The 16,924-nt window shown below is 49.5% G+C and overlaps 2 protein-coding genes across 2 annotated transcripts; one reads left to right on the top strand and one right to left on the bottom strand.

The window, feature by feature from the left end:
• The first annotated feature begins 955 nt into the window (after positions 1-955).
• RPL29 (ribosomal protein L29) lies at positions 956-3,077 on the top strand. The gene is made up of 4 exons (XM_035547058.2): positions 956-1,112; positions 1,239-1,283; positions 1,598-1,662; positions 2,885-3,077. Exons 2-4 carry the CDS (start codon positions 1,247-1,249, stop codon positions 2,996-2,998), a joined length of 216 nt encoding a protein of 71 aa, XP_035402951.1. The 5' UTR covers positions 956-1,112; positions 1,239-1,246; the 3' UTR covers positions 2,999-3,077.
• A 6,521-nt stretch (positions 3,078-9,598) lies between these two features.
• On the bottom strand, positions 9,599-15,307 carry TNNC1 (troponin C1, slow skeletal and cardiac type). Its single transcript, XM_035546704.2, has 6 exons — positions 15,065-15,307; positions 11,906-11,936; positions 11,593-11,739; positions 10,587-10,701; positions 10,346-10,482; positions 9,599-9,775 (listed from the first exon to the last, which is right to left on the bottom strand). The coding sequence occupies exons 1-6, from the start codon at positions 15,086-15,088 to the stop codon at positions 9,744-9,746; spliced, it is 486 nt and encodes a 161-aa protein (XP_035402597.1). The 5' UTR covers positions 15,089-15,307; the 3' UTR covers positions 9,599-9,743.
• Between the last annotated feature and the right edge of the window lie 1,617 nt (positions 15,308-16,924).

Raw genomic sequence — 16,924 nt, 5'->3', positions numbered from 1 at the left:
GGATAACATGCACTAATTATGTCTCTAATCTCTAAAAGCATGGTTGAAGATTTCAAACCAGCTGATCGGTCTTGGTGAGGCTGTAATTGGAGACACAGCAGCTCATTAGAGCTTGGGAGAGACTCAAGGGGTCACAACCACCCAACAGTGCATGATGGGCTTGATCCTGCCCTGGATCATCCTTTCCTTTTTGGTATTCTTCCCTGGGTCATCTTTTCTTTTTTGGTATTCTGCATTTGCTTACAGTGTGTTATAAACAACCCTGAAGGTACCATGCTCAAACCCATAAAGGGACTGCAGCGCCACAGTTTTATTTTACTTGAAAGAGGATTGCTGAGACTGTAAAATAAAAACTTCTGTTTCTTCCTGGTAAGGAAAGCTCAGAAGTGAGTGAAAAAGGTCAAGAGTTTTCTTAATCCAGTGGCAACGGTAAGGGCAGGGTGCCTGCTTCTGCCTTCTGCAACGCAGCGGGGGCAAATGTTTTTCTAGGATTCGCTTTTGTCAGCCGCCAAGCTCCTCTTGTTGGGCTGTGAGGGGAAGTTTGCACATGGAGAAGGATTTGGGGAGCAGCTTGCCCGAGCTGTCCCGCTGCACCGTGCCTGCAGCAGTGCTATTTCCATCTATTTGTACACCCTGTGCCCGCAGCAGCTGCCCAGAGGGAACTAACACAGCTAAAAACGTGCAACTTAGATTTCGCTGGAAATAAGTACTGAAATTAAATTGTGTTAGCTTTCTTTTTCCTGGCTGGTTTCATTTCAGCCTGGCCACTTTCCCCAACTGTCACGGGTAACTTATTTTTCCCGTTTTTACGACAGGACGAGGCGACGAGCTGGAGGGATGGCAGGGCGGCCAGGGGCTGTTTTCTTCCTTCCACCCCGGCTATCTGAAGCAATTTCAGCGGGGAACGTCTTGTCGGGGGCCATGTTGCGGGGGGGCACCGTGCTGCTCCGCAGGGGCCGGGCCCGGGGGCGGCTTTAGGGCGGAACCAAGCTGCGGGCGGTGCGTGTTGCGCACCGGAGCGTGCCGGGGTTCCGGTGCGGGCGGCCGCCATTTCCCAGCAGCCCCGGCGCCGGGCCTTTCTCTTCCGGTGCGGCGGTAGCGGCTGCGTTTGGGTGAGTGTCGCGATCGGTCGCGATCCGCCGCCATCCGCGGCCCGCGATCGGCGCGGCGGGCTGGGAGGGGAGGCGGGGAGCCGTGCGAGCCGATCCGAGCCCCGTGTCCGTGTCCGTGTCCCGCAGGTGCAGCCATGGCCAAGTCCAAGAACCACACCACGCACAACCAGTGTGAGTCGGGGCCGGGGGGCGGGGGGGCGCGGGGCCGGGCACGGCCCTGTCAGCGAGGCTGCTGCTGGGGCCGCCTGGGGGCTGAGGTGTGTGCGGGGGCAGCTCCCCTCGCGTTCTGGTGAGGAGCGGCCCCAAATCCGTGGGTACGGGGCTGCAGTGCCAAGGGGGGAGAGGTGCTGCCCTCGCCTGAACCTAGCCAGGGTGCGAAGGGTTGGGTGACTTGTAGTTTTGGTGGAGATTTGAAAGGAGGCTGGTGCAGCTATTTAACTGTGGTTGGAGTTTTAATTTGAGTTGTTTCCTTGTCTTCCGCGTAGCCCGCAAGTGGCACAGGAATGGCATCAAGAAACCCAGGTCCCATAGATACGAGTCTCTTAAAGGGGTGAGTATGTCTGTTAATGTTTTTGGGCTGATCGTTCGCGTGATAAAATCCAGCCTTGGTGTTTCTTTGATTGTCAGCTTTTTAGCAGATGGGGGCTTGTGTTTTGGAGGGTCAGAACCACTGGGGGTCTCTCATCGTGTGCTTACCTTGCTGGCAGCGGTGATAGTTCTAACCCGTGTGAAATCCACATTGCACGTCTACAAAAACTAATTTTGAGTCATTGGTAAATTTTGTCTCTGTCGCACATCAGTTGTTTCACTGCTCTTTTCTGCTTTGATTCCTGCTGTGTCTCTTCTGTACCCTCCAGCGTTGTTTCAGTGGCTGTACTAACACACAGAAGCTCATTCAGAAAGTGAGAGGAGTTGGCTTTTCTGGATGGTGCACATGGAAATGGCAAAACCCTGCTTTTTTTGAGGTTATACACATGGTACACCACTGTCTTTCTCCACCTTTGAAAGGGACAGAAAAAGCAGGATGTTCTGGCTTTGGAGGGGGCTGTGGTTCCGTTTGCCTTGTAGATGTGATGATCGGCTTTTCAGAAGTGATGTAAAAGCTTGTCTTTTGCCTAGCTCAGTGAGGTCTCAGCACCCTGAAAACAGCTGGGCTGTTTCTGAGTGTGTCCTCTCACCAAGAGCGTGTGACTTGAGATGGCAAAAATCCTGTGTGGACCAGGTGAAATGCTGCTTTCAGCAAAGTAATGGATGTTTCTCAGTGGGACGCTGACATTTCTGAGAATTGCTCCTAGCCATGAAAGGATATGTTGTGAGCCACTAGTGGACAAAAAAATAAGGAGCAGCTCTCCTCCATGGTGGTATATTTTTCCTTTAATATAAAAAAGAAAGGCCCAAGGAGATGGTGTTGATCTTTGCCAAAGGATTGCATGTATGTATGCTCACCTGGCAAGATTTGTTTGTGATGCTTTTGATTAAGAATGTATCATGACACAGAAATGAAGTTTGTCTTGTTTACGTTTTTACTCAATTTATCCTGTTCTTTCTATATTACTGGGGCTTGGGATTCTTCTTTGTTTAGAAATGAAGGAAAATAGTTTAAAGGATGGCTATACTTGGTTAAAAGAATTCTGTTGAAATAAGAAAACCAAATGAGAAAACTTACTTGAATTAATTGCAGCTGGCATTCGGAAATCACTGAAGCATAATGGAAACGTTTTTACTTGCGTCTTTTCTACAGCGTGTCTTATCTTTTTCCTTCGTTTTTATAGGTTGATCCCAAGTTTCTGAGGAACATGAGATTTGCAAAGAAGCACAACAAGAAGGGGCTGAAGAAGATGCAGGCCAACAATGCCAAGCAGGCAGCTCTCCAGAAAAAGGACTGACGTGGTTTAAGACAAAGAACCAGTTTTCCTGTTGTCATGTGTTAAAACATTTTGTACAAATAAAATTGGACATAACTAAGTCTTCACCTCCTGAATTTGAGGAGAACCTTCAAAAATGTCCTGAGCTGTATTTTAAATGCCAGTCGTGTCATCACGTCAGCGTGTAGCAGCTAGTGTGTGGCTTTGTTCTCTGGCAGGTCAGCAGGAGGGGTTGTGTATCAGTATTCTCAGCCTCCAGATGTATGAGCTAAAACAGTTGCTGCCTCCTCAGTGCTGCAGTTTGTGGTACGGGTTATGAACACCTACAAGTTGGCAGCCTGTTTTCAGTTTGTGGAATGGTATAGAGTGAAGCTTTAAAATATAAACAAGAAGCAACGTGTTTTGTGTTGCTCGGGCTCTTAGATGATAGTATTCAGTGAAGGTAGAACTGATTTTGATACTGGCGTGCACGTTCAGAGCTCTCATACTGCAATTTTTGCAGTAGTTCTCAGTGCTGTCAGAGCAAGATCAGGCTTCCAAGGGCTATCCAAGCATCTGCTGCTTTACTGTTAGGTGGGGTAGCTACAGCAACAGCAATCCTGAGAAACGGGAGGGTTTTGAGCGCCAGCTACAGTGTTAGAGGTTGTAGCAATTAATAGAAGTGGTTTGTAGTGTTTTCTAAAATGCTTCAAGTAAAGTGTGGTAAGGGATATAGGACAATATAAAATAGCCAGATTTTCATAGCTGCTGTAACAAAAAAAAGTCCCTACCTGATGAAGCTTGCTGGCTGGTGCCAGCACTCATGGGAGTGGCACAGGAGATGTGGTGCCAGGACAGGGTTGTTACTGCCACGTAGATAGAGGTGGACTTGGCTTTCCAGGTCACACCAGTTAGCAGAGCTGGTTCAAGGTGAGTGGTTTTGGTACGGAAGCGAACCGCCTGTTAAAAGGCAATGGACCTTTCCTGAAATTGTAATTGCAAGACTTGTCCACCTGGTGGTGTAAATTCACTAATCAGCTCAAGAGCTGGAAGTAAGCAAGTAACTTGTGACTTTCCGGTATAGCAGCAAAACACCTGCTGGATGGAAAAAAAGTGAAGCAAAACATCCAATTAGTGTAAGTGACTTTTTTAAAATAGTTTAGCTAATTACTGGAATGAAATACCGTTTTGAAACAAGGTAATTACCTTGAATTATGTGTGGCCTGAAGTGATTCCACAAGACTTTTCCTGATTTCCGAACGCTTCTCAAATTTTTTTGACTGATAAAAATACCACTCAGCTGTAAAACAAGCAATATAAAGTGATTTACTAACTTAAATCTCAGGAGTTGAGGGTTCTTGCAGTCTGAGGAAAGTGCAGCCCCCACCTGTATGATTCCTGCTGCAGGCATCTCTTGGACTCTTCTGGAGGTTGAAGTTTCTCTTCTGGAAGAACTTCGTGGCTGTGCGAGAGCAACATGTGGGTAGGAAGGGGTGATGTGCTGGGGGGCTTGGAGAGTGAGTGGTCACCCCGTTTGTATCACTGCGTAGAAGAATCTGCTAAATAGCTGGGACAGAAAGGCTGCCTGGTCCCTGCTGCCTTCAGGTGAGCCAAAAGCCTGTGCTTGCCTTGGAGAGGTTCCTGGTGATGGCAATCATCCCTGTAAAGTTTTTTGGCAACCCATAAGTCACCTAGGGACAGCTCCAGAGTGCTTAAATCTTGATAGCACCAGTGATACCCGAGTACCTTTCAGCATCAGTGGTCTTTGAGCTGTATGGCAGGTGCCTTCCTTCGAGTGAGATTGTCGACAAAAGCAAGATGCCATAGCTGCAGTTCCCGTTAACAGGCACCTCGCCTCAGGATGCTGCTGGTGTCGGAGGAGGTGAAGTGTCTGGTCCACCCACCTGAACGAAGGAGTGTGCTGCTGGTCTGCCCTGTGACAGTAAGTAAAAGAAAACACAATTTCTAAAGAGATGGTTTGGTGTTTTGCTGCACCTTCGCCCATGTGTCCACAGATATCCAACCTGCTTTCAGTTCTACCTTTTAAATCTCCCACTAAGGCTTTCCTGTCTAAGAAGGCGGATTTCATCTCTGCGTCTTCCCCAGAGGGCTCATGCTTTGAGAATAATACACCCACAGGATGTGGTTTGAGGGAAGAGAGAAAGGCAGGGGTTGGACTGTGAAACGGATCTTGGCACGTTAATGAGAAGCAGAGGGGGAAAACCAGGCTTCCAGTGGCTCCACAGAACCGGCCCAGGCCTGCCTCGATGCAGTCTTTTCATCTTGCTGCCCTTCATGCTGCCCTTCAGAGGGACAGCTTCCCAAATATGGGCTTGCTGACTTTCTGACCAAAATAGCGGCTGCGTGACAAAATGCAGCACAGAGGAACGTAACCTTAATCCAGGCATCATTGTGAAGCGAGAGACAAGAATTTGTGAGCTTCCACGGCAGCTCGGTGTCAGGTTTGTTGTCGTCTGCACCCCACCGCGATCTCCCTGTACACGTGGTGGTCCTGCAGGACACTGCCTGGACATCGCTTATATCACCCATCACAATTTCTGACCCCGTGACAGCTCAGTTCATGACTTCCCTCCTTCCCTTCCTTGTGGCAGGCATTGTGCCAGCCCAGAAGGGAAAGCTGCAAATGGGCGTCTGTGCTGACGTGGCTCCATGGTGGGTCTTAGGTGCTTTCACTCGCCTGTGAAATCATCTAAATTCTGTCTTGCTTTGTGTTGGTTGAGGCAGTCCAATGATTCTTTTTGGGAGGATTATATCTGCAGAGCACAGGAGAGGGAACTGGCAGCTGTGGCCCACTTGAAGCTATTCCCATTATGCACAGCTCTGTCATCTTTGACATTTAAAAACTTCAAAACTCATATGACTAAGTGCTTGGTATCCCACAGGAAGCCAATGTGTTTGAGAGAGTCTCTCTGCTTAGCTACTGCCGTACATCAGGTTACATGTTTTGTACTTGCTGCTGATGACTTCTTCCCTTTGCAATGAAGAGGACTCAGTAAGTTCTAATTCGGCTCCTTTTTTCCGTTCAGTGAAAATAAAAAAATAGGGTGCGAAGGGCACGTAACCAAATAGTGAATAGCTCATTGTGCAAAGGTGAGCAATTGCACTGAAGGGGAAGAGTACAGAAATGCAGGGGAAAAAACAAAGCAGTGGGAAAGGCTCTGAAGGGGCAGGGTAATCACCAGGGATGTGGATGTTCGTTGTGAAAATGAAAAGCAGGACTGGACACACATTGCTCTGCTCCCTTCACCACCTTTCAGTATTGTGCTCAAGCAAAAAATAAGTGAACAGAACATGAGTTCTGCTTTGCCCAAGTTTCAGAGCTGTTGCAGTCATTCCTTTATGACAGGGTATTTGATTTGGCACAGTGAGATGTTTCTCTGCCATGGCTCAGTTCACTGCTGCTGCCATGGTGGCAAATGCATAATTGTAGGAGAGATGCCTATGTTTTATTAGTGGTATGCCTACAAAATGTTCTCTGTTATCATTTAGTCAGTCCATACAGCAAAGTTTTACTGAGAGACACCTTGAGTATGCTGAAAAAGCTGTAAACCAGGGTAGGAATTAAATCTACTGTCAGCTAAATTGAGCAGAGCAAATGGCCTGAGAACTGCGGCTGTGTCTGGTGGCACGTACTGCTGTCACCTGGCAGCACAGCACCCTTTCTTAAGGGGGGGGTCAGGTGGTTAAGATAACACAGATTTGTGGGCTGTTATGGAGCATTGAATGGCTTTTTGCCTAATTAAAAAAAAAAAAAAAGTGTGGATATTTTGATGACTATTTTTATTTTTTTTTCCAAGTAGTGCTTGTGTATGTGTCCCATTCCTTGGATGTCTCTGGCACCAGAATTTAACAAAAACATGCAGGGAAAACTGCAAATTTGTTTGGAGTTACATAGATGGGTGGACTTCTGGGTGTTTTTCTGTCATCATTAGCACGGCTCCATGCATATCCCCTAGGTTTACCCGAGCTGGTCCTGTGCTAGTTACAGGTTTGTCAGCCATCTAAGTCGCTCGGCCGTGTGTCAAGTTGTGTTACATTCCTAATGCAGTTGCTCCTGTGTTTTAGCCAGCAGTGAGATCCACCCACAGCACTCCACCCCATGGCATTTGCTGGCTTACTCTTGGAGAACAGTCAGTGTGCTGAGACAAATGGATCTTGCAGCAGTTTTTCTGACTTCATGTGCTGACCTGCTGGCGCGTCTGGTCTAAGGTCTGAAAAAGCCCAAATATTCCCCAGCACAGCTGCTCTTCTACGGAGAAGTTTCAGCTGCTACAAGACCTTGGTCCTCTTCCTGTCCAGCCACCACCATCCCAGTTTTGCTCTCAGGGAAAAGAGTGGGGCAGTCAGTGAGGTTGTTGTGGGTCACTGCTGCCCGTGCCCTTACTCCTGGGGCTCTTGGACAAAGGGTAGAGAGCTGAGACGTGGCTGGGTGCCTCCCCCCAGCCTCTGCAGCCTCCTTTTCCCTGGGGTCACAACAGTCCAAACCTTCCCCCAGGCCACCAAGAAGGACAAAAGGAGAGGGGTTAATCTGGGAAAGTTCCTGATTTCTTCTCTTGTTCACCATTCAGTGAGGCAAAGCCTGTTCTTAAGCGGTGGTAAATGTCTTGGAGATGTCCCTGTTGGGTATTGGGATTTGGTCGGGACAGAGGAAGACAATGGGGCTGTTGGTGGTACCTGCTGAGATGAAATGTGGGTATGGGTTGCCTGTAGGCTGGGTGGCTGTGGGGAGATTTGGTGTCCCTGACACCTTTCTGGGCTAGTCAGAAAGAAAAAGAAATCATTTTATAGCTGTGGCATTGCAATAGTTATGAGCATGGCTGAGGCCCGGGTGTCTGCACTTCTGTGCAGGTTTCCAGGCCTATGTAAAATGTTTCAGGTGTTTCCTTAGAAGTAGCTCTCAGTGGGACTTGTGAAATGACTTGTGCTGCTTGGGAGGTGGAAAATGATAATCATAGAACCATCTAGGTTGGAGGAAAATCTTCAAGATCATCAGAGCAACAGGTTCACTGGAGACAGAAGACAGTAACAACAGTCTTTCCCACCACAACACTTCAACCCAACACCTTTCTTTATCTTCATTGGCTTCTGCTGCAGCTGCAGTTCTGCGGAATCATCAAAATCTTTGGGGTGAGCTCAGGGGGAAGTCAGGGAGCCATTGTCCCTTCTCAGAGCCTTTCTAAAGGAGACTCAAATGCAGGTGGGTCTGAGGTGGGTTCCAGCTGGGGTGGGAAGGTTGGCATGACTCTTGCCTTTGGGTAGTAGCACTGAACGCACATAGAGAGATGCAGCACAGGCCCCTTGCTGGCCCCAGCTCTACTCTGGCCTAGGAGCCAAGGCACCAAGGACTCAGGATGCTCAGGGAGGCCTTCTGGGTCTTCCAGATGTTTGCATTAGGAGTATTCCTAAAATATCCTGGATTTTAAGGAAAATCTCCTGCCCAAGTTCATTTCCTTAGTTTCTCTGACGTTACAAAGCCTGCTTGGGTAAAACATTTGGCACTTGTCCAGAGGAAAAACAGAGCTATGTCCTTCCAACCAACCACTCTTGCACCCTCGCATCACCAGTTTTAACCTCAAGCCTGCTTAGTTTGAATTAACAGTATTTCAGTACTGCCTTGAATGAGTATGTGTGTCAGATCAAAAACACAGCTGCTCAATGTGTTGTTTCCATGGAGAAGATGTGTTTTAAGAGGAAAGGAAGAAGCAAGGATGGTGGTGGCATCTCCCCTGGGGTCAAGGGCAGCACCTCCAGTGCTTGCACCAGAACAGCCTGGTGCTGTGCCCTGCCAATGTTTATTTTGCTTGGGTAAACGTTTGATTTTAGCAACATGAATGCAATGTGTGAGCCGTGCTGGGGTGTAATTCAATGGCAGGAGGCAGCTATGTGCAGGCAGAGCTGCTAATGCTGCAGGAATGCCACGCTTCCTTGGGAAGAGAGAAGACAGTGCCTGGGGCATCAGGGACAGTACCGCTCGTCTTCCTGAATCTGCTGCCACCCTGTGTGTGGCTCTTGAGGCTGTATCAGGGTCGTGCCCTGCTCAGAACCCCTGGGGCCCAAATGGATGTGATTTCTAAGGGCAAAATGGTGGGGTTCAGTTTCGGTGTGAGGTGCCGTTGGGCCATGGTGCTGGTCTCTCACAGTGCCACCTGCTTTTCACAGGGCAGTGTGAGACTGGAAGAAGGCACCCAGTCTGCCTTAGGATTGGCTTTTATTAGTGTTTCCAAATAAAATAGAGGTTTTACTTCTCTGTACACCACAGGGTAGACATCAGGATGGCAGGGAAGAGGGAGAGACATCCCTTTGGGACAGCCGTGGTGACATTGGGGAGGAGAGGAGGTGTCTCTCACAAAGGGTTTTGTTGATGGCATAAGTGGTTGTTAATTCATGTTTCATCACTAAAATGCTGCCGACACTCCAGTTAAAGCAGCAGGCTCCAGTTAAACCAGCAGATACCAGTGCCGGCCCCTGCTGCACTCACCATGTGGGTTTGGTGAGTAGATGTGGCATGACGGTGACACAAAATGGCGGCTTCCCGCCAGGCACTTGCAATACTGAGGAGTGTTGCCCTCAGTTGTGAGGTGCGGCCCTTGCTTAACTGCCAAGGAATGACCATCAGAGGCACTCGGTATCAACGCGCTTTATTTTCCTGATGGCCACCCTTCTCAGCACTCAGTCTTCATGCCGGTAGCCAGGGGATCGAACCCAGGAGCTGAGCCACGGAGCTGGAGGGGTTTAGGAGATCCAGGCTGTTGATCTGGCCTTTGATTTATTCAACTCCCTTCATGAACTCCAGGAACTCTGCCAAGGGGGAGACATTGGAGACGAGGGCTGTTAGGTGGGACTAGAGTGCTTTCACAGCTGCTGGAGTACACTCTTGGCAGCCTTCCATAGCCATTTCTCTTTTTCCATCCCACCGATGTGTGAGAGGCCAAGGGATGGCTACTCCTCCCCTGGACGTGGCGAGAGCTCCTCGTGACTGCTGATGGAAACGTTAGCAGTGCCCAGGGTTGCCCTTGGCCACAGACTCAGCTCAGAAGGGGTCCAGGAGCCTTTTGGGCAGCACTGTATTCAAAAGAAGAGCCCTTCTGGGCTGGTGCTTGCGTTTAGGTGGCAGTAGAGGACGGGCAGGTCTCTGGTGAAAACCAGGTTTGCTTCACAGGGTCAGTGGAGAGAGTTAAGGGAGCCCCTGGTCCTTGCAAATGTTTTGCAAGTCTGAGAAACCCCCCAGCCCATAGAAAGCCGGACTGGGATCAGTTGTATTGCCTAGCTCTGCCTGCACAACCTCACACCCGACCCTGGAGGCAAAGCTGCAACCATGGGAGCTGCCAAGGGTTCACAAGCGAACTTCAGGCAAGAAAGACTCCTTACCGTCGTAGTCAATCCTGCCATCGTTGTTTTTGTCCCCATCTTTCATCAGTTCTTCTATGTCGTCCTCAGTGATGGTCTCTCCGGTTGCCTGTAGCATGATCTTCAGCTCCTCAAGGTCGATGTAGCCATCAGCATTCCTGTGTGAGGACAGAAGAGCTCAGGAGGGGACCAACATGCTCGGGAGGGCAAGTTGGGGCCATTTCACCGCTCCCATCACCTATGTTGTGGTCATGGCTCTTACTTATCAAACATCCTGAAGAGATCTGAGAGTTCCTCTTCAGTTTTTCCTTTGCTGTCATCTTTCATACACCGGACCATCATAACAAGGAACTCATCAAAGTCCACAGTGCCACTGCCTGCAGGTGGAATAAACACCAATGGATAGTGAGTGGATGGGCAAAGCCAAGCAAGAGGTCAGTCTTCCCATTAGTAACTGAGGAGCAAAACTCAGGAGAGCAGCCCTGCAGCTTGCAGGCTGCTGGAGTGAGTGACTGAGGCCATGGACTGAATTTATCACATTTTTTACCTTTTCCAGTCATTTTTTCGCCAGGGTAAAATGAACTGAATGTGCTGCTGGAAGTACTGAGAAATGGGAATTCCTGCTATGGAGGTACCTGTCAGTCTCATCTAGATATTAATAACAAAAGCTCCAGGAGGCAGGTATTCATGCAGTGTATTTTTGCACCGGTAGTATAGTGCTGTTGTTTTCAACGACACTGAGACATTTCTCTCTTTGCCTGATTTTTAACTGCTTTTTTATTTTCCAGTTACTTAGTATATTTCTGCCCAACCTGCACACAGTGGTTTTTGCATGTGTTTATGCTGATTTAATCAATATTAACTGTTATTAATGTGTGCATGTGTATGTATGTACACATTCCAGCAGTGAAAGATTTCCGGGCTGATAGAAGTTGAATTGTGGCATTTGTGAAATGCCAGTTGCTACATTCAGCCCCTTTATTAAATAGATCCGAGCAATTCTGATATAAGCAATAATCTCCCCAAATTGATTCAAGCAGTCCAGTCATGATAGGGATAATCATTTTTATCATGTTTATTAGCCTGGAAGTTTCATAAAGGAACCACACTGAGATGTTGGGGGTGCTCAGTGTCCATCAAAAGCCCAGCTCTGCAGGTTGCTCCCCACAGGCTGTGTGGTGCCCAGCACGGATCCTGCCCACAGGCAGCCGGCAGCACTGGGCAAGGGGACGGGGCTTGGGAGAGTTGAGGATATGACAATCTCTTACCATCCTCATCCACCTCATCAATCATCTCCTGCAGCTCCTCAGGGGTGGGGTTCTGCCCCAGCATCCTCATCACCTTCCCCAGCTCCTTGGTGCTGATGCAGCCATCCTCTGCCCCCAGCACAAAGATGTCAAAGGCAGCCTTGAACTCTGGGGAGAAAGGAGGAAGATGTGTGGGTCTCACGCCACGAGACAGCCCCAGGGTGGGGGGCTCTCCCTTGGGGGACACAGAAACTGCCTGGAATGTGATCCTGGTGGATCAAAAGCCCTGGGAGCTTGTCTTTAGGCTGCCATGTCAGGTTAAAGATGCACCTACCATTTTTTTGTTCTTCTGTCAGCTGCTCAACCTGTAAGTAAAACACGGAGAGCAATTTATTTGTATTCTTTACCACCACTAATTGCTGATCCTAAAAGGGCTGCTCGCACGTGGACTGGAGGTTCAACATCCTTTTCCCCATGGACAAGACCACCCCTGCTAACTGTTTTTCAGCCTAGATTCAAGAAGCTATCCAAAGCATTAAGATCTTGTCTACTTCCATCAGAGTCTCTGTTTATAAAGGTCTCTGCCTCAGCCTGTTTTAAGTATCTCCCTGAAGCCCAGCATTTGTGGGAACTCTTTGGTCTGTGTATGCACCAAGCAACATGGGCTCCCGGGGGTGAAATGGGGACATGCCACAGATAGGTCACAGCACAGGGCATACAGTTATCGCTGGTCCCTGAGCTGGCATGCTGGGATGCGAAGGTAAACTGAGACAGGTGGAAGCAGCTGGAAGAACTGGCCCATGGGGCCACCCCGCATAGCTGAGATGGGCTGGCAGATTGTTTCCAAATCCTGCCCCGACTCGTCCCCTGCCAGCCATCAGTGGGAGCTTATTACTTAGCCTGAATTAATGAAAACAATCAATGAAGAGAGCAAAGAGGAATCCAACAGCTCCTCTTGAAGTCAATTTCTCTCTTTGGCTTTGCTCCTGTCTGCAGAGGGTGCTCAGCTCTATCTGCTGACCCCACCACCATACCCAACCGCCCCTTCGGGAGCATCCATTCAAACAAAGACGTTTCTCTCCCACGCTGGTTATCAGCCTTTAGTGTCCCTGCACCCATCCCCAGCTCACATGGCTCTGCAAAGCAAGCATGATGCTTTTTGCCCCAAAGAGAAGCAGTTTGGCAAAAATCAGGAAACCCTTCCTACTTGCAGCGAGAGGCAGGGAAAGTACTTTATCTTAGCAGAAAGCAGTCAGAGAGCCTTACCTAGCTCCCCTTGGAGCCTTTTTGGGGTGAGAGAGCCCTAACAACAGCAGCAGGATGAACCCCAAGCCCACTGCAGGTAACGTTTGGGTAGAGCGAGGGCAGCCACAGCTCGGCTGATGGCCGCGGCTGCGGCCACTCGGGTAACCTGACCCTCTGGCTGTGCTCACTATTTATAAGCCCTGATGAGAGAGGTGCTGAAGATAAAGATGAGCCCTGTGATTGTTCCCAGGCTTTGGTATGCATCCTCGCAGCCTGTTATCCGGACACTTGTCCCTGGCACTGCTCTTAGCTCCGCTTAACAGAGCTGAAAAATGTTCCCAAAATAGCTTTGTGCTTGCACACCCTTATCTAGACATGAGTGGGTGAGACAAAAACCCATTGGGCTCTATGGTTGCACCAAGAAATCTGGCACAAATATAATGTTAATGTATGCCATCCCAGGTTTGCTACCACTAATACATGCAGCAAATAACAAATCCTCACTTCCAAAGCATTTTTTGACTACCACATGCTGGATTTCTGTAAAACTGAGGATGTAGAGCTGTGGAAATTAGATGTACTGTAACCATAGGGCGATGTGTTTATTGCAGAGCTTTCTCCCAAGCTGTTTATTGTGCCCTCTGGACATGGATGCTGTTCACGGCTTTATCCCTTTTTTTCCCACCGCATCCTGTCTGGGGATGGCTTTCTCCTCTCGTGGGGCAGGAAGGCAGGCACCAAGCTCACAGAATTTTGCTTTTTCAGGTCTGATCTCCATCCTGCATTTCCATTTGAACTTGGGCAGGAAAAAATTAAGTTCTTGACATTCCCCCACCCTCCCCACCCCCAGGGAAATGCTTTCCTACAGTTAAAAATCTTGGGAATTGATCCACGAAAAACCAGTCGGTCTCAGCTCTGCCTGCCCCATTTTGCCTATTTTTATTTATTCATTGCCTTTAAACCAGCAGCAAAATCCCTACTGGAGCCCACCAATCCTCAGAGCTCGTCTCCCTGACCAAGGATTCTGGCTGGGGTACGTCTGGGGTACCCAAGGTAGGAAGGAGGTTTGGGGTTGAAGTCCACATCTTTCAGGTAGGGCTGTCCTGCTTTTTCACCCGTTTGGGGATAGAAAGGCACCCCAGCCTTTCTTCCTAATCACATGCAAGGAGTCGCTAAACAATAAGGCAAGGATCTGTTCCTTGAGCCACAGGGAAGACGATTCGTTAAAAAGTTTAATTAGAGAGGGCTGGCTTGTTGTTGATTTTACAGGGCACATTCTTCTCCCTCTTGTGTGCTTTCTGGGGCACTCTGCACGTTCCCATGCAGCCTTTCCTTGTTCCTTTTGCACTGCCCAGGTCATGGAGGGGCAGCTTTACAGGCTCAAGGCTGGCCAGAGGACAGGACAGGTGGCAGCGTCTGGTTGTTTTCTTCAGTTTTGTTTCACCGAGCAATACCTTTTTTCCCTCTAAAATGCTTGGAATTAAAATAGTGCTTGTAGGATGTATTCTTCAAGCTCTGAGTTAAAAGCAAACCTGACCATCTGTATATTAAAAAAAAAAAAAAAACAAAAAGCACCCCAAAGCTCTTACACCGTATTTTAATTCCAGGCACCCAGTAGTGATTCACGCAATCCAGGATCTATTTTCGTCCTTATCCCACCCGCACGTCGCTCTCTGTCTAAGTTACAGGATGAGCCCTTATTATGGACCAAAGTTGGGGTTTGCCTGGTGAGCGCCGCGGCAGCTGTTGGGATGCTCGGCATTCCCGGGGAGTGTCTCCCCCAGCCTGGATTTCTGCGGAGCAGACAGCGGGGGGATAGGAGTGGCGAGGCAGAGGGGGGCATCGGGAAATACCTGAGCAAAGCGGAGGGTTTTTTTCAAATTTCATAGAAAAGCATTCAGCTAAGGAAGGGGGAAATTGGGTAAAAGCACTCTTGGACTGTAAAGCACCAGAAACAAGAGGGTGAGGTTGAACCCATGCAAATCACATTTCCACCCATGCAAATCATCTTCATGTTGTGGGAAACACTGCTCTGCTTTGATTTGGCTGAAACCAGCAGCCACCCCTGACACCTCCAAGGTTTTGCCAAGACATTTAACTGCTCAGAGTTGGGAGGTTCGTGCTGATGAGAGCAGCGTGAAACCTCCCGAGCCATCCCCATGTCCTCGGTCGCTAAAAGACGCCACCCGATAATTCTCCCTTCTTTTTCCGTCCCCCCAAACGCACAGCCCCGAGGGCAGACACTCACCGCTGCCTTGTAGATGTCATCCATGGCTGACGGGGAGGGTGGGCGAGGGGCTGGGGGACGTCACTGTCACCGTCACGCTCTGCTGCTGCTGCCCCGCCGGCACGGCTGATATAGGGGGCCGTGGCCAGCCCCGGGGGTGTGACAGCCCACCGCGTCCCGGCCCCGCAGGAATGCCTCTCCTGCGTGCCTTGGGATGGGGACGCTGCCGAGCTGCCCCAGCTCCAGACTCTCCTCGTGACTTTGGTGGGGGAAGGATCTGGCCCTTTCAGCTGGCTCTTGCTGAGCTATTGCGGGGCTTGGCTGTCCTGGGACGTGTGCCACCATGTCACTGCCACCTATCGCTGCCTATTACCCCCCAGCGAGCTGCGTTAGGAAGACAACCCGGCGCCTAACCGAAACGGGCAGTGTGGGAAAGGCAATATTTCCCTCCTGAAATATCTCCGGGGGCACTGGGGGCCTGTCCCCTATGCTGGCTGTCCCCAAGCCCTGGGGACAATGTCCTTGGAGGAGCCTCGGCACCATGGCCAGGAGAAATGTGTGGTCCTGATGCTGCACCAAAGAGCAGCATGGAGGCAAACTGGGAGGGCTTCCTGGCTTTTCTGCACTTAGCTGAGACTGCACAAAATGGGAAAGGTGCAGGCTGTCCAGTGGTGCTTGCTTTCTGGGTTAATTCACCGTTCTTTGGGAAACTCTGACTCTTGGCACCCAAACGAGGCACTGCCCCATCCCCGTGGTGGATGGCCAAAGCCCACGTCCCTGGGCTCACGGAGGGTTTACAAAGGCCCCTGGGTGCTGACCTGTTTTCTCTGTGCAGGTAAAAGCCTTTTAGTCCACAATCACCCAAACAAAATCTTGGTTTTTGGTGATTCAGGACTCCCTCTTGTGTCCAAAGGCATCACAGATGGCTCCTGCATCTCCGGGTGACGAGGCCTGACCTCATGCTAGCTCACGTCGGCATTAACGAAACTGCAAATAGGAATGCAGCTGTTGGGTCACATCACTTCCGAAAATAAAACCCACCTGCTTTTAACAGAAATAATGCTGCATGCAAAAAAAAAAAAAAAAAAATCTTTGTCCCTGTTGAATGCCAAGCTGAAGTGGCTCTAACCAGTGCCCGGTGGTGGTGGCAGCAAGAAGCCAGGGCACAGCTGGGTGTGGAGGGCACAGGAGCCTCTGTGTCAGGGGCATGGCGAGGTTTTGCAGTCACAAAATAGCAATTTGCTGCAGAGCCTGCTACGGAGCGTGCCCCTGCGGGCACCCACTCTACAGTGAGGCTCAGCATTAAAAAGAAAAATAGTTGCATTTAAGGAATTAATTTTTAAAGCTTGCTACTCTTTGGAATTGGAATAGGTTAGTATCTTGCTTGTCTCGAATATGAAAAAATGCAGAAAAAGCTGGTTTTCATGGCAGGGCAGACGCTGTTGGCAGAGTCCCACTTTCCCGGCTGAGAACAGCCCCAGGATGCGGCGGGATGCATCCAAGGCTGATGTTTATCCCCACAATGTCACTTTAGGTTTTCTTTTCCAGACAGCTGCAACCCCACTGCAAACCACACATTCATTAGGGCACATACAAGGAAATCTAAAGCCCAGATAAATTGTGGCTTTAGTGGAGGCCAGAGGTGTTTGCAGGGCCACCAGCATCCCCCATCCTGCACCCGGGAACCTGACATCCCATGGAGAAAATAATCCGGGATTTTGTTGTTACCTGAACGTGTCTTGCTTTCAGGAACAATCAGGGGATGCTTAATTAAAGTCGCTCTCCAAAATTACTTATTAGCTCACCTCTCAGCAGCACCGTGGGGCAGCACTAGGAAATCCCTCCTGGACTGCCTTTTCTATTTGTGCCTTCTCCTTACAC

Source organism: Cygnus atratus, chromosome 10 (genome assembly GCF_013377495.2).
Source record: "Cygnus atratus isolate AKBS03 ecotype Queensland, Australia chromosome 10, CAtr_DNAZoo_HiC_assembly, whole genome shotgun sequence".
In the NCBI taxonomy this organism is placed as follows: domain Eukaryota; kingdom Metazoa; phylum Chordata; class Aves; order Anseriformes; family Anatidae; genus Cygnus; species Cygnus atratus.
Note: the sequence above shows the minus strand (reverse complement) of the source record. Positions and strands in the feature narration are given on the sequence as shown.